Source organism: Aquarana catesbeiana, linkage group LG11 (genome assembly GCF_042186555.1).
Source record: "Aquarana catesbeiana isolate 2022-GZ linkage group LG11, ASM4218655v1, whole genome shotgun sequence".
In the NCBI taxonomy this organism is placed as follows: Eukaryota; Metazoa; Chordata; class Amphibia; order Anura; family Ranidae; genus Aquarana; species Aquarana catesbeiana.
In genome coordinates, this window is record NC_133334.1 from 25,094,827 (window position 1) to 25,112,827 (window position 18,001).

The 18,001-nt window shown below is 44.9% G+C and overlaps 1 protein-coding gene across 1 annotated transcript in view; it reads left to right on the forward strand.

Moving 5' to 3' along the window:
- RNF141 (ring finger protein 141) overlaps positions 1-18,001 on the forward strand; it is a 42,081-nt gene that overhangs the window by 11,563 nt on the left and 12,517 nt on the right. Inside the window, exons 3-5 of the mRNA XM_073604086.1 lie at positions 11,324-11,432; positions 13,707-13,891; positions 17,253-17,360. Coding sequence (XP_073460187.1) covers positions 11,324-11,432; positions 13,707-13,891; positions 17,253-17,360 — 402 coding nt within the window. The remainder of the gene's footprint in view (positions 1-11,323; positions 11,433-13,706; positions 13,892-17,252; positions 17,361-18,001) is intronic.

Genomic DNA, 18,001 nt, shown 5'->3' on the forward strand with positions numbered 1-18,001 from the left:
GTATAATCTCAGATCCATTGGGTCTAGGGATGATGTGTGTGTCCCGTCCCCCCCCCCCCTCAGATGCATTGCTTTAGGACAGGGGTCTCAAACTGGCGGCCTTCCAGCTGTTTGGAAACTACAAGTCCCATGAGGCATTGCAAGGCTGACAGTTACAAGCATGATTCCCACAGGCAGAGGCATGATGGGACTTGTAGTTTCGCAACAGCTGGAGGGCCGCCAGTTTGAGATCCCTGCTTTAGGACATCCCACATAGTCACTATTATGGTGCTCTGTGTCCCATGATGTACGATAAAGAAAAATGGATTTTTAAAAAAGCTTACCTGTAAAATCCTTTTCTTGGAGTACATCACGGGACACAGAGGTCCCTCCCCTCTTTTTCTGGGATCGTCATTGCTTGCTACAAAACTGAGGCACTTCCCGTGTAGGAGGGGTTATATGGGAGGAACCATCTTACTATTGGTTGCCAGTGTCCAATCACCTAAAGGTAAGCGTATAACCCACATAGTCATTATTATGGTGCTCTGTGTCCCGTGATGTACTCCAAGAAAAGGATTTTACAGGTAAGCTGTTCTAAAAATCCATTTTTTTTTACCCTTAATGACCAGGCCATTTTATGTGATACGGCACTGCATCGCTTTAACTAACAATTGGGCGGATGTGCGACGTTGTACCCAAACAAAATTGATGTCCTGCTTTTTTTCCCCCCCCCAGAAATAGAGCTTTCTTTTGGTGGTATTTGATCATCTCTGCGTGTGGGTTTTTTTTTTTTTTTTTTTTTTTTTTTTGCGCTATAAACAAAAAAAGGCTGACAATTTTGGAAAAAAAAACAACTATTTTTGACTTTTTGCTATAATAAATATCCCCCAAAAAATGTAAAAAAAACGAATTTCTTCATCTATTTAGGCTGATATATATTCTTCTACATATTTTTGGTAAAAAAAAAAAAAAAATCTCTAAGCGTATATTGATTGGTTTGTACAAAAGTTATAGCGTCTACAAAATAGGGGATAGATTTATGGCATTTTAATTATTATTTTTTTCTACTAGTAATGGTGGTGATTTTATATATGTGTGTGTGTATATATGTATGTATGTGTGTGTGTGTGTGTGTGTGTGTGTATATATATATATATATATATATATATATATATATATATATATATATATATATATATATGTATGTATGTATGTATGTATGTATGTATGTGTGTTCCCTGGGAGTGATTGCTAACTGTATGGGGGAAGGTGTGACTGGGAAAACACACAGATCCATCTTCCTGCATAGCAGAAAGACAAGATCTCTGTGATCTCCCCGGGGGCTGAACTTCCGAGTCATTCATAGCAGCTGAGATATATATATATATATATATATATATATATATATATATATATATATATATATATATATATATATATATATATATATATATATATATATATATATATAATTTGTATTCATTTTTTTAAACAAAGATGTAAAAAAAATGTATTATATAATAAATGTACATATTATAAATTTTTTTTTTTTTTTTTTTAAATCTTTGTTTATATAAAAATAAAATACTGTCCCCAGTCAGTGTCCCTGATCACCGCCACACCAGTTATGATTGCACTGGTGACCAGTATGTAAAAAAATAAATTATTTTTATTTAATTTCTTCATTTTCCAAAAAAAATTAAAATTTTAACCACTTGCCGACCGCCTAACGTAGATATACTTCGGCAGAATGGCACGGGCAGGCAGAATCACGTACCTGCACGTGATCTGCCTCCCGCGGGCGGGGGGTCCTATCGGATCCCCCCCGGTGCCAGCGGCGGTCGGCATTTGACTGGGAGCGTTGGGAGGCGAGGGGGAGACCATCCGATCGTGGCCCCCCCCCTCGCGATCGCTCCCAGCCAATCGGAATCCTCCCCTGCCTGTGTGTAGTTTCACACAGGCAGAGGATGTGATGTCATCTCTCCTCGGCTCGGCAGTTTCCGTTCCAGCGCCGAGGAGAGAAGACATGTAAGTGCACAACACTACACACAACACAGTAGAACATGCCAGGCATACTTTACACCCCCGATCCCCCCCCGATCGCCCCCCGATCCCCCCCCCTGTCACAAACTGACACCAAGCAGTATTTTTTTTTTTTTTTCTGATTACTGCATGGTGTCAGTTTGTGACAGTTACAGTGTTAGGGCAGTGAGTGGTAGCCCCCTTTAGGTCTAGGGTACCCCCCTAATAAAGTTTTAACCCCTTGATCACCCCCTGTCACCAGTGTCACTAAGCGATCATTTTTCTGATCGCTGTATTAGTGTCGCTGGTGACGCTAGTTAGGGAGGTAAATATTTAGGTTCGCCGTCAGCGTTTTATAGCGTCAGGGACCCCCATATACTATCTAATAAATGTTTTAACCCCTTGATTGCCCCCTAGTCAACCCTTTCACCACTGATCACCGTATAACCGTTACGGGTGACGCTGGTTAGTTCGTTTATTTTTTATAGTGTCAGGGCACCCGCCGTTTATTACCGAATAAAGTTTTAGCCCCCTGATCGCCCGGCGGTGATATGCGTCGCCCCAGGCAGCGTCAGATTAGCGCCAGTACCGCTAACACCCACGCACGCAGCATACGCCTCCCTTAGTGGTATAGTATCTGATCGGATCAATATCTGATCCGATCAGATCTATACTAGCGTCCCCAGCAGTTTAGGGTTCCCAAAAACGCAGTGTTAGCGGGATCAGCCCAGATACCTGCTAGCATCTGCGTTTTTCCCCTCTGCCCGGCCCAGCCCACCCAAGTGCAGTATCGATCGATCACTGTCACTTACAAAACACTAAACGCATAACTGCAGCGTTCGCAGAGTCAGGCCTGATCCCTGCGATCGCTAACAGTTTTCTTGGTAGCGTTTTGGTGAACTGGCAAGCACCAGCCCCAGGCAGCGTCAGGTTAGCGCCAGTACCGCTAACACCCACGCACGCACCGTACACCTCCCTTAGTGGTATAGTATCTGAACGGATCAATATCTGATCCGATCAGATCTATACTAGCGTCCCCAGCAGTTTAGGGTTCCCACAAACGCAGTGTTAGCGGGATCAGCCCAGATACCTGCTAGCACCTGCGTTTTGCCCCTCCACCCGGCCCAGCCCAGCCCAGCCCACCCAAGTGCAGTATCGATCGATCACTGACACTTACAAAACACTAAACGCATAACTGCAGCGTTCGCAGAGTCAGGCCTGATCCCTGCGATCGCTAACAGTTTTTTTGGTAGCGTTTTGGTGAACTGGCAAGCACCAGCGGCCTAGTAGACCCCGGTCGTAGTCAAACCAGCACTGCAGTAACACTTGGTGACGTGGCGAGTCCCATAAGTGCAGTTCAAGCTGGTGAGGTGGCAAGCACAAGTAGTGTCCCGCTGCCACCAAGAAGACAAACACAGGCCCGTCGTGCCCATAATGCCCTTCCTGCTGCATTCGCCAATCCTAATTGGGAACCCACCACTTCTGCAGCGCCCGTACTTCCCCCATTCACATCCCCAACCAAATGCAGTCGGCTGCATGAGAGGCATTTTTATGTCCTCCCGAGTACCCCTACCCAACGAACCCCCCCCAAAAAAGATGTTGTGTCTGCAGCAAGCGCGGATATAGGCATGACACCCGCTATTATTGTCCCTCCTGTCCTGACAATCCTGGTCTTTGCATTGGTGAATGTTTTGAACGCTACCATTCACTAGTTGAGTATTAGCGTAGGGTACAGCATTGCACAGACTAGGCACACTTTCACAGGGTCTCCCAAGATGCCATCGCATTTTGAGAGACCCGAACCTGGAACCGGTTACAGTTATAAAAGTTAGTTACAAAAAAAGTGTAAAAAAAAAAAAAAAAACACAAACAAAAATATAAAATAAAAAAAAATAGTTGTCGTTTTATTGTTCTTTTTCTCTCTATTCTCTCTCTATTGTTCTGCTCTTTTTTACTGTATTCTATTCTGCAATGTTTTATTGTTATTATGTTTTATCATGTTTGCTTTTCAGGTATGCAATTTTTTATACTTTACCGTTTACTGTGCTTTATTGTTAACCATTTTTTTGTCTTCAGGTACGCCATTCACGACTTTGAGTGGTTATACCAGAATGATGCCTGCAGGTTTAGGTATCATCTTGGTATCATTCTTTTCAGCCAGCGGTCGGCTTTCATGTAAAAGCAATCCTAGCGGCTAATTAGCCTCTAGACTGCTTTTACAAGCAGTGGGAGGGAATGCCCCCCCCCCCCCAACGTCTTCCGTGTTTTTCTCTGGCTCTCCTGTCTCAACAGGGAACCTGAGAATGCAGCCGGTGATTCAGCCAGCTGACCATAGAGCTGATCAGAGACCAGAGTGGCTCCAATCATCTCTATGGCCTAAGAAACCGGAAGCTACGAGCATTTTATGACTTAGATTTCGCCGGATGTAAACAGCGCCATTGGGAAATTGGGAAAGCATTTTATCACACCGATCTTGGTGTGGTCAGATGCTTTGAGGGCAGAGGAGAAATCTAGGGTCTAATAGACCCCAATTTTTTCAAAAAAGAGTACCTGTCACTACCTATTGCTATGATAGGGGATATTTACATTCCCTGAGATAACAATAAAAATGATTTAAAAAAAAAAAATGAAAGGAACAGTTTTAAAATAAGATAAAAAAAAAATAATAATAAAGAAAAAAAAAAAAAAAAAAAAAAAAAAAGCACCCCTGTCCCCCCTGCTCTCGCACTAAGGCGAACGCAAGCGTCGGTCTGGCGTCAAATGTAAACAGCAATTGCACCATGCATGTGAGGTATCACCGCAAACGTCAGATCGAGGGCAGTAATTTTAGCAGTAGACCTCCTCTGTAAATCTAAAGTGGTAACCTGTAAAGGCTTTTAAAGGCTTTTAAAAATGTATTTAGTTTGTCGCCACTGCACGTTTGTGCGCAATTTTAAAGCATGTCATGTTTGGTATCCATGTACTCGGCCTAAGATCATCTTTTTTATTTCATCAAACATTTGGGCAATATAGTGTGTTTTAGTGCATTAAAATTTAAAAAAGTGTGTTTTTTCCCCAAAAAATGCGTTTGAAAAATCGCTGCGCAAATACTGTGTGAAAAAAAAAAATGAAACACCCACCATTTTAATCTGTAGGGCATTTGCTTTAAAAAAATATATAATGTTTGGGGGTTCAAAGTAATTTTCTTGCAAAAAAAAATTATTTTTTTATGTAATCAAAAAGTGTCAGAAAGGGCTTTGTCTTCAAGTGGTTAGAAGAGTGGGTGATGTGTGACATAAGCTTCTAAATGTTGTGCATAAAATGCCAGGACAGTTCAAAACCCCCCCAAATGACCTCATTTTGGAAAGTAGATACCCCAAGCTATTTGCTGAGAGGCATGTCGAGTCCATGGAATATTTTATATTGTGACACAAGTTGCGGGAAAGAGACAATTTTTTATTTTTTTTATTTTTTTTTGCGCAAAGTTGTCACTAAATGATATATTGCTCAAACATGCCATGGGAATATGTGAAATTACACCCCAAAATACATTCTGCTGCTTCTCCTGAGTACGAGAATACCACATGTGTGGGACTTTTTGGGAGCCTAGCCGCGTACGGGACCCCGAAAACCAAGCACCGCCTTCAGGCTTTCTAAGGGCGTAAATTTTTGATTTCACTCTTCACTGCCTATCACAGTTTCGGAGGCCATGGAATGCCCAGGTGGCAAAAAACCCCCCAAATGACCCCATTTTGGAAAGTAGACACCCCAAGCTATTTGATGAGAGGTATAGTGAGTATTTTGCAGACCTCACTTTTTGTCACAAAGTTTTGAAAATTGAAAAAAGAAAAAAAAAATGTTTTTTCTTGTCTTTCTTTATTTTCAAAAACAAATGAGAGCTGCAAAATACTCACCATGCCTCTCAGCAAATAGCTTGGGGTGTCTACTTTCCAAAATGGGGTCATTTGGGGGGGGTTTGTGCCACCTGGGCATTCCATGGCCTCCGAAACTGTGATAGGCAGTGAAGAGTGAAATCAAAAATTTACACCTTTAGAAATACTGAAGGCGGTGATTGGATTTCGGGGCCCTGTACGCAGCTAGGCTCCCAAAAAGTCCCACACGTGGTATCCCCATACTCAGGAGAAGCAGCTAAATGTATTTTGGGGTGCAATTCCACATATGCCCATGGCCTGTGTTAGCAATATATCATTTAGTGACAACTTTGTGCAAAAAGAAAAAAAATTTGTCACTTTCCCGCAACTTGTGTCAAAATATAAAACATTCCATGAACTCAACATGCCTCAAAGCAAATAGCTTGGGGTGTCTACTTTCCAAAATGGGGTCATTTGGAGGGGTTTATGCCATCTGGGCATTTTATGGCCTTCAAAACTGTGATAGGTAGTGAGGAGTAAAATCAAAAATGTACGCCCTTAGAAATCCTGAAGGCAGTGATTGGTTTTCCGGGCCCCGTACGCGGCTAGGCTCCCAAAAAGTCCCACACATGTGGTATCCCCATACTCAGGAGAAGCAGCTAAATGTATTTTGGGGTGCAATTCCACATATGCCCATGGCCTGTGTGAGCAATATATCATTTAGTGACAACTTTTTGTAATTTTTTTTTTTTTTTGTCATTATTCAATCACTTGGGACAAAAAAAATGAATATTCAATGGGCTCAACATGCCTCTCAGCAATTTCCTTGGGGTGTCTACTTTCCAAAATGGGGTCATTTGTGGGGGTTTTGTACTGCCCTGCCATTTTAGCACCTCAAGAAACGACATAGACAGTCATAAATTAAAGGCTGTGTAAATTCCAGAAAATGTACCCTAGTTTGTAGGCGCTATAACTTTTGCGCAAACCAATAAATATACACTTATTGACATTTTTTTTACCAAAGACATGTGGCCGAATACATTTTGGCCTAAATGTATGACTAAAATTGAGTTTATTGGATTTTTTTTAGAACAAAAAGTAGAAAATATCATTTTTTTTCAAAATTTTCAGTCTTTTTCCGTGTATAGCGCAAAAAATAAAAACCGCAGAGGTGATCAAATACCATCAAAAGAAAGCTCTATTTGTGGGAAGAAAAGGATGCAAATTTCGTTTGGGTACAGCATTGCATGACCGCGCAATTAGCAGTTAAAGCGACGCAGTGCCGAATTGTAAAAAGTGCTCTGGTCAGGAAGGGGGTAAAACCTTCCGGGGCTGAAGTGGTTAAGAAACCCACCATGTCTCTTCCTAAATACTTCAGACTGTCTGATAAGGATATGTAGTAAAGTCTCCTGAGCTCTCACACTCGGCTGACCTCGGAGTTGTGTGTTTTTGGTTCCAGAGTCCACTCCATACATCCTCTGATTCTTTGATGAGATGATTGCCGCTGTCTGGGAAGAGGTGTCCTCCTCCTCCTCCGAGTCATGCGGTGTGATGTCACACCTTCTCTGTATACACATCAAACACCAGCTGTCTGGGCGAATGAGCGCTGGACCGTCTAATCCGTGAACACAGCGGATCATTCACACTGAGAGGAAACCAGAAATTCAGGTTCAGTCCGCTGTCCGAGTGTCTTCAAACTGGAGAATTGTATTCCAGCTCATGGAGCACAATCCTTCATCACCTCGTCTGTCACACTGCAAAGGGCAGAAGATTTACTAATAGACCGGATGTTTTGCATGATAAAAAATTTAATTTTTTGATAACCAGTTCAGCTCTCCCTCTGTACTTCACCCTATAGACCAGAGACCTTTTATTTATTTATTTATTTTTTTCCATTTCTCAGTGATACATTTATCATTACTTAAGTTAAGAAAGAAATACATACACTGTATATGTGTGTATTTATATTATATTTTTTATGAAGAGGACAGCGTGTGGCCAGTATGATGGGGAGGACAACATATGGCGGGGAGGACAGCGTATGGCCAGTGTGGCGGGGAGGACAGCGTATGACCAGTGTGGCGGGGAGGACAGCGTATGACCAGTGTGGCGGGGAGGACAGCGTATGACCAGTGTGGCGGGGAGGACGGCGTATGACCAGTGTGGCGGGGAGGACGGCGTATGACCAGTGTGGCGGGGAGGACGGCGTATGACCAGTGTGGCGGGGAGGACGGCGTATGACCAGTGTGGCGGGGAGGACGGCGTATGACCAGTGTGGCGGGGAGGACGGCGTATGACCAGTGTGGCGGGGAGGACGGCGTATGACCAGTGTGGCGGGGAGGACGGCGTATGACCAGTGTGGCGGGGAGGACGGCGTATGACCAGTGTGGCGGGGAGGACGGCGTATGACCAGTGTGGCGGGGAGGACGGCGTATGACCAGTGTGGCGGGGAGGACGGCGTATGACCAGTGTGGCGGGGAGGACGGCGTATGACCAGTGTGGCGGGGAGGACGGCGTATGACCAGTGTGGCGGGGAGGACGGCGTATGACCAGTGTGGCGGGGAGGAGGGCGTGTGGCCAATATGGCGGGGAGGAGGGCGTGTGGCCAGTATGGGGGAGAGGGCAGAAGTGTGGCCCAGTATGGTGAGGACAGTGTGTGTGTGATCGGTATGGTGAGGACAGTGTGTGTGTGATCGGTATGGTGAGGACAGTGTGTGTGTGATCGGTATGGTGAGGACAGTGTGTGTGATCGGTATGGTGAGGACAGTGTGTGTGATCGGTATGGTGAGGACAGTGTGTGTGATCGGTATGGTGAGGACAGTGTGTGTGATCGGTATGGTGAGGACAGTGTGTGTGATCGGTATGGTGAGGAGTGTGTGTGATCGGTATAGTGAGGACAGTGTGTGTGTGATCGGTATAGTGAGGACAGTGTGTGTGTGATCGGTATAGTGAGGACAGTGTGTGTGTGATCGGTATAGTGAGGACAGTGTGTGTGTGATCGGTATAGTGAGGACAGTGTGTGTGTGATCGGTATAGTGAGGACAGTGTGTGTGTGATCGGTATAGTGAGGACAGTGTGTGTGTGATCGGTATGGTGAGGACAGTGTGTGTGATCGGAATGGTGAGGACAGTGTGTGTGTGATCGGTATGGTGAGGACAGTGTGTGTGTGATCGGTATGGTGAGGACAGTGTGTGTGATCGGTATGGTGAGGAGTGTGTGTGATCGGTATGGTGAGGACAGTGTGTGTGTGTGATCGGTATGGTGAGGACAGTGTGTGTGATCGGTATGGTGAGGAGTATGTGTGATCGGTATGGTGAGGACAGTGTGTGTGATCGGTATGGTGAGGAGTATGTGTGATCGGTATGGTGAGGAGTATGTGTGATCGGTATGGTGAGGACAGTGTGTGTGATTGGTATGGTGAGGACAGTGTGTGTGTGATCGGTATAGTGAGGACAGTGTGTGTGTGATCGGTATAGTGAGGACAGTGTGTGTGTGATCGGTATAGTGAGGACAGTGTGTGTGTGATCGGTATGGTGAGGACAGTGTGTGTGATCGGAATGGTGAGGACAGTGTGTGTGTGATCGGTATGGTGAGGACAGTGTGTGTGATCGGTATGGTGAGGACAGTGTGTGTGATCGGTATGGTGAGGAGTGTGTGTGATCGGTATGGTGAGGACAGTGTGTGTGTGTGATCGGTATGGTGAGGACAGTGTGTGTGATCGGTATGGTGAGGAGTATGTGTGATCGGTATGGTGAGGACAGTGTGTGTGATCGGTATGGTGAGGAGTATGTGTGATCGGTATGGTGAGGAGTATGTGTGATCGGTATGGTGAGGACAGTGTGTGTGTGATTGGTATGGTGAGGACAGTGTGTGTGTGATCGGTATGGTGAGGACAGTGTGTGTGTGATCGGTATGGTGAGGACAGTGTGTGTGATCGGTATGGTGAGGAGTGTGTGTGATCGGTATGGTGAGGACAGTGTGTGTGTGTGATCGGTATGGTGAGGACAGTGTGTGTGATCGGTATGGTGAGGAGTATGTGTGATCGGTATGGTGAGGACAGTGTGTGTGATCGGTATGGTGAGGAGTATGTGTGATCGGTATGGTGAGGAGTATGTGTGATCGGTATGGTGAGGAGTATGTGTGATCGGTATGGTGAGGACAGTGTGTGTGATTGGTATGGTGAGGAGTGTGTGTGATCGGTATGGTGAAGAGTGTGTGTGATCGGTATGGTGAGGACAGTGTTTGTGATCGGTATGGTGAGGACAGTGTGTGTGTGATCGGTATGGTGAGGACAGTGTGTGTGATCGGAATGGTGAGGACAGTGTGTGTGATCAGTATGGTGAGGACAGTGTGTGTGATCGGTATGGTGAGGAGTATGTGTGATCGGTATGGTGAGGAGTATGTGTGATCGGTATGGTGAGGACAGTGTGTGTGATTGGTATGGTGAGGAGTGTGTGTGATCAGTATGGTGAGGACAGTGTGTGTGATCGGTATGGTGAGGAGTGTGTGTGATCGGTATGGTGAGGACAGTGTGTGTGATCGGTATGGTGAGGACAGTGTGTGTGTGATCGGTATGGTGAGGACAGTGTGTGTGTGATCGGTATGGTAAGGACAGTGTGTGTGTGATCGGTATGGTGAGGACAGTGTGTGTGATCGGTATGGTGAGGACAGTGTGTGTGATCGGTATGGTGAGGACAGTGTGTGTGATCGGTATGGTGAGGACAGTGTGTGATCGGTATGGTGAGGACAGTGTGTGTGTGATCGGTATGGTGAGGACAGTGTGTGTGTGATCGGTATGGTGAGGACAGTGTGTGTGATCGGTATGGTGAGGACAGTGTGTGTGATCGGTATGGTGAGGACAGTGTGTGTGATCGGTATGGTGAGGAGTATGTGTGATCGGTATGGTGAGGACAGTGTGTGTGATCGGTATGGTGAGGAGTATGTGTGATCGGTATGGTGAGGAGTGTGTGTGATCGGTATGGTGAGGACAGTGTGTGTGTGATCGGTATGGTGAGGACAGTGTGTGTGATCGGTATGGTGAGGACAGTGTGTGTGATCGGTATGGTGAGGACAGTGTGTGTGATCGGTATGGTGAGGACAGTGTGTGTGTGATCGGTATGGTGAGGACAGTGTGTGTGATCGGTATGGTGAGGACAGTGTGTGTGATCGGTATGGTGAGGACAGTGTGTGTGATCGGTATGGTGAGGACAGTGTGTGTGATCGGTATGGTGAGGAGTATGTGTGATCGGTATGGTGAGGACAGTGTGTGTGATCGGTATGGTGAGGACAGTGTGTGTGATCGGTATGGTGAGGACAGTGTGTGTGATCGGTATGGTGAGGACAGTGTGTGTGATCGGTATGGTGAGGACAGTGTGTGTGATCGGTATGGTGAGGACAGTGTTCTAAGGACATTGTGTAAACCTGAGGAATTCCTCTTTGATGACTCCATTATTTCCTTTCCTTTGTCTCAGGACTGCGAGGTTGGCATCAGGACAGGACAAACATCTCCTGTTTGAAGTACAGCCAGGATCGGACACGTCTGCTCTGTGGAAAGTAGTTGTTCGTGTTTTGTGTACGAAGGTGAGTGCTGCTCTGCGTCATTCAACTCCAGAAAACTGATGTTATACGGTATCCCGGTACTTGTCAATCCAATTCTACTAAATCTGACCTTCAGCCTTCCCTCTAGTCTTTGCAATGTTGTAGCGGCTCCTCTCCTGGACTGGAACGGCTTCCTCTGATTTCACTGCACACTGTGAGCTCCTCACAACGTGCAATACAGCTAGAGCCCGCCTCATTTCCTGGCTGGAGGATGTACAGCATCCCTATCCCTGGCTCATTCCTTTCATTCATTGCATTTGAATTCTTTCTGTGATGTTTTGATGTAGACTTTTTTTTTTTTTTCTGAAACCATCCACAAGCAAAAAGGAGGGAAAAAAATAACTTTTTTTTTCTCTACTTTTGCTTTGATCATTTATTAGTTTAAAAAAATGTTCTTGTTTTTAGATGGAAAAAAAAGTGTGATTGTTGTTCTGTAATTTTGTTTTATTTAAAATTATACTAAAATTTATGATTCTGGTAGAAATGAGCAGGAAAATATTCGCTAAGGGGAAGAAGGAATCAATTAAGGCTGATGGGGTAAACTAAGAGTTAATAAAGGAACACATTTTATTGAAAAAAAAAAAAAAAAAGGCTTTTTTATTTATTTTTTGACTTGTCCAGTTGACATCATATGCAGATAGAAGCTCACCCTTTTGATCTGCAGATAAATGAAACAGATCAGATACAAAAGTAACAATAATACTTTCAATTACACTGTCTACGATCGCTCTTCGAAGAGCATCTGACATCTACGGTTGCAGCACAGCTCCATTCACTTGAAGGGATTGGGTTTTGGTGGGTGGTAGTACAGCCCCACGACTGGGTTTTACCACCCCCCCCACCACCACCAACTGCTAGTGTAAATGATACCTTAATCTATTTTTTTAACGGCGGCAACTCCCGGCTGTCTTTTTGACAGCTGGCAATTGCCGGCATGTAGGAGAGAAGGACAAGACAATACTGTACATGTTCTGTGCTGTACTTCACAAAGTCCGCAACCCGCCGCGTGTCCAGTGTCCACAACCCACAGCATGGCCCAGTGTCCACAACCCCGCCGCGTGGCCAGTGTCCACAACCCCGCCGCGTGGCCAGTGTCCACAACCCCGCCGCGTGCCCACAACCCCGCCGCGTGCCCACAACCCCGCCGCGTGCCCACAACCCCGCCGCGTGGCCGGCCCAGTGTGGACAACCCCGCCGCGTGGCCGGCCCAGTGTGGACAACCCCGCCGCGTGGCCGGCCCAGTGTGGACAACCCCGCCGCGTGGCCGGCCCAGTGTGGACAACCCCGCCGCGTGGCCGGCCCAGTGTGGACAACCCCCACATAACAGAGCTTTAGGCTCAGTTCACACTAGTGCGATGCGGGAACTCTGCGATTTTCAGTGCGGGTTCCCACATCGCACCTGACACAAAGGCACTTCACACTGCTATATGCGAACTGCTGGGAGTGTCAATAGAAAGTTAATGACCCCACCAAATCAGTTCTTATATCGCAGTGCGAACTGTCAGTTTGGACATGAATCGGATCGCATGGATGTGAACGATGCAATCTGATTTTGCAAACCATTTTCAGGATATTGTTAGCTTAACATACACTCCACAATCGGTTTGCATTGACTGGTTGCGTTTTGGTTGCTGGGCGGAATCGGCAGTGAATTCGCACTGCATCTAGTGTGAACCCAGGCTCTCTTTAGAGGTAATGGAATGTTATGAATCTGTGACTCAAAGGCTCCTTTCACACTTGTGAGATGACAAAGTCGTGTGACAGTGCCACTTTGATGCGGCTTCTGGTGCGACTTTGATCTGACTTTACAGTCTCTGGACCCAAGTCGCGTCAAACGTAAAACCAAAGTAGTGCAGGCACCTTTTCTGAAGTTGCAGTGACGTCCGGCTCCCACAGACCTACATTGAATTTGTCCTGCGACTTGGGGTCTTACAAGTCGGATCCCAAGTCGCAGAAGGGAGCCTTAGGCTCCATATACACTTTTGTGACTTGTCATGCAACTTTGGACACAAAATCGCAATGAAAAGTCGCAACTCATTGTTTGTTTTTCAATGGCAGCCGTTCGGATCTGTGCGACTTTGAAAAGGTTTCCTGCAGTACTTTGATGCGACGTAGTGCCAGAGAGTCTAAAGTTAGATCAAAATTGCGCTCTAACGTTGCACTGGAAATCGTGCGACTTTGGAGTCGCACAAGTGTGAAAGGAGCCTTTGTCTCTAAACACACGGAAAATGGTTCATGTTGTTATATCTATTCCAGATTAATAAAACCAGCGGCATTGTGGAAGTGTCCCGGATTATGAACCTCTACCAGTTCATCCAGCTCTACAAGGACATCACCAGTCACGCGGACAACGTCTACGCTCAGAGCAGCGCCGGCGCCCAGGAGGAAGCTGAAAACCTCTCTTCTGTGTCTTCCTGCCAAGCCAGCATCCTGATGGGGAAGTATGTAGACTAGCGCCCCCCCCCCCCCCCCCAATTGTATAAGGGACACCATACACACACCAATCTGAAAATGATCTCGAGGTGCCAGCCATCGCCAAACAAACCGCTCATAATCTATATTAAAAAAAAAATCGACCAACGCAACACACCTAGTACCGTCCAACACAAGTGAAATTATTGATTAAAAGTATGATTGTCCAGTCATGAATATTTCCGATCGTATAATCAATCTGCGTTGTGATTGATTCTGTAGCACATACAGTGCCTTGCAAAAGTATTCACCCCCCTTGGCATTTTTCGTGTTTTGTTGCCTCACAACCTGGAATTAACATGGATTTGAGGATTTGCACCATTTAATTTACAGAACATGCCCACAACTTTTGAAGATGATTTTTTTTTTTTTTTTTATTGTGAAGCAAACAATAAATCGGACAAAATAACAGAAAAAGTCAATGTGCATAACTACTAAAGTCAATACTTTGTAGAGCCACCTTTTGCGGCTATCACAGCTCCAAGTCGCTTTGGATAAGTCTCTATGATCTTGCCACATCTTACCACTGGGATTTGTGCCCATTCCTCCTTGCAAAACTGCTCCAGCTCCTTCAAGTTGGATGGTTTGCTCTTGTGAACAGCAATCTTTAAGTCTGACCACAGATTTTCTATGGGATTGAGGTCTGGGCTTTGACTAGGCCATTCCAACACATTTACATGTTTCCCCTTAAACCACTCAAGTGTTGCTTTAGCAGTGTGTTTGGGGTCATTGTCCTGCTGGAAGGTGAACCTCCGTCCTAGCCTCAAATCACACACAGAGGGGTACAGGATTTGCTCAAGAATATCCCTGTATTTAGCACCATCCATCTTTCCCTCAACTCTGACCAGTTTCCCAGTCCCGACTGCTGAAAAACATCCCCACAGCATGATGCTGTCACCACCATGTTTCACAGTGGGGATGGTGTCTTTGGGTGATGTGATGTGTTGGGTTTGCGCCAGACATAGCGTTTTCTTTGATGGCCAAAAAGTAAAATTTTAGTCTCATCAGACCAGAGCACCTTCCTCCATACATTTTGGGAGTCTCCCACATGCCTTTTCGCAAACTCAATAGGTGCCATTTTGTTTTTTGCTGAAAGTAATGTCTTTCTTCTGGCCACTCTGCCATAAAGCCCAACTCTATGGAGCGTACGGCTTATTGTCGTCCTATGTACAGATACTCCAGTCTCTGCTGTGGAACTCTGCAGCTCCTCCAGGGTTACCTTAGGTCTCTGTGCTCCTCTCTGATTAATGCCCTCCTTGCCCGGTCCGTGAGTTTTGGTGTGCGGCCATCTCTTGGCAGGTTTGCTGTTGTGCCATGTTCTTTCCATTTGGTTATGATAGATTTGATGGTGCTCCTAGGGATCATCAAAGATTTGGATATTTTTTTATAACGTAACCCTGACTTGTACTTCTCAACAACATTGTCCCTTACTTGTTTGGAGAGTTCCTTGCTCTTCATGGCAGTGTTTGGTTAGTGGTGCCTCTTGCTTAGGTGTTGCAGCCTCTGGGGCCTTTCAAAAAGGTGTGTATATGTAATGACAGATCATGTGACACTTAGATTGCACACAGGTGGACATCATTTCACTAATTATGTGACTTCTGAAGGTAATTGGTTGCACCAGAGCTTTTTATGGGCTTCATAACAAAGGGGGTGAATACATACGCACATGACAATTATCAGTTTTTTATTTCTGAAAAATAGTTTTATGTTTATTTTTCTAATTTTACTCCACCAACTTGTGTTCTGATCCATCACATATAATTCAGATTAAACAAAAAAACATTTAACTAAAGGCTGTAATGTAACAAAATAGGTAAAAAGAAAAGGGGGGTGAATACTTTTGCAAGGCACTGTACATATAGTGGATATAAAAAGTCTACACCCCGCTGATAATGTCAGCTTTCTGTGATGTAAAAAAAAAAATGAGACAAAGATAAATAATTTCAGAACGTTTTCCACCTTTTTAATGTGACCTCTAAACTGTACAACTCAGTTGAACAACAAACTGAAATCATTTAGGGGGGAAGTAAAAATAAAAAGCTAAAATAATGTGGTTGCATAAGTGTGCACATCCTCTTATACAGTTGTGCTCATAAGTTTACATACCCTGGCAGATTTTATTATTATTTTATTTTATTATTAGATTATAAAATTATTAGATTTTATGATTTCTTGGCCATTTTTCAGTGAATATGAATGATAACACAAAAACTTTTCTTTCACTCATGGTTAGTGTTTGGCTGAAGCCATTTATTATCAATCAACTGTGTTTACTCTTTTTAAATCATAATCACAACAGAAACTACCCAAATGACCCTGATCAAAAGTTTACATACCCCAGTTCTTAATACCGTGTATTGCCCCCTTTTACCATCAATGACAGCTTGAAGTCTTTTGTGGTATTTGTGGACGAGGCTCGTTATCTTCTCAGATGGTCGCAAAAAGTAGTACAGAAACTACTTTTGGGAACGGCGCCATTGCCGGCAATTCGCTGCAATGTGAACCAGGGCTCAAACATGTTAAATAGGAGTCAGTACACACCTGTCATTTAAAGTACCTCTGATTAAACCCCAAATAAAGTTCAGCTGTTCTAGTAGGTCTTTCCTGACATTTTCTTAGTCGCATCCTACAGCAAAAGCCAAAGTCTGCAGAGGGCTTCCAAAAGCATCAGAGGGATCTTATTGTTAAAAGGTATCAGTCAGGAGAAGGGTACAAAAGAATTTCCAAGGCATTAGATCAGGGATCTCAAACTGACGGCCCTCCAGCTGTTGCGAAACTACAAGTCCCATCATGCCTATGCTTGTAACTGTCAGCCTTGCTATGCCTCATGGGACTTGTAGTTTCGCAACAGCTCGAGGACCGCCAGTTTGAGACCTCTGCATTAGATAGACCATGGAACACAGTGAAGACATTCACAGTCTTGTGGTCCATGTGTGGTGTGGTGATAGGAAGGGGCTTCCTGTTGTCCGTATAGAATGCAGTGGTAGGAGGGGCCGCCTGTGGTTAAGGTGGGAGGGGCCCCCTGTGGTCACATCCTTTATTCCCTTAATCTCCCCATAGAGCATCCATGACTTTTACTGACAACTAATTATTCTGGTTGTCAAGTTTGCGGGAGGGGGGGCTGGGGGGGGGGGGGGGGGGCTCACTTGCATATTAAGGTTGATACAAACCTTGTTCACTGCAATATTTTTTTTCACACCTTTTCAGCGTTCTTGTACAGATTGTAGTTGATGATTTCCTGCCCTATGTCCATGCTGCTGTTATGTTGACATCCATTTGGTAGAGTTGGATAGAATCTAATGACCTGACTTTGCTCTTCCTGTGTGGTAGGGTGAAGCAAGTTACAGACGAGGAGGAGTGCTGCATCTGCATGGACGGCCGCGCTGACCTCATCCTGCCTTGCGCTCACAGCTTCTGCCAGAAATGTATTGACAAATGGTGAGGCGCCCTGTCATGTGACCCGCTGTAATGGGTGAAATTCTTATCATATTTTACTCATCAGAGAGATTCGGGATTCCTTTTTTGGCTCAGCAAAGATGAGTTTGTTTCCTGACTTGGTTACTTCAGCTTTAGTGAGTTTATAATAATCCAGACCAGAGAAATGTTTTAATTCTGTAGGGGCCTAATGATTTGGCAATACCTTTTTTTATTTATTAAAAGGGAACTCTGCTCACCTTGGCTCCAGCGATGCGGCTTCCTGGAGCTCCCCGCCAACATCTTCAAACGGCTGGCTTCCGGGTATTGGTTGCCGACTACTTTCATTGGCCGGGCCCATATGACGTAACTCGTGTGCGGGGGTTCGGTTGGCTTCGGCATTGCCAAATTGCTACGGTGAGCTAATGGAGAAGAGCCAAAGTATGTCTCTTCTGCATTAAAAATCCTGCCTGCCCCCCCTTTTTGTAAAAACTAAAACTTAAAAAAAAAAAAAAAAGTTCCACTTTCAGATAAAGTAATACAAATATATAATTTTTTTAAAGTTTTTTAAGAACAAACAATGCCATTCTTTTATCTCTCCCAAGCTGAAGGCGTATAACCAACGCAGTTATGCACACCCTTGTAGCAGATGACTATAAACATTA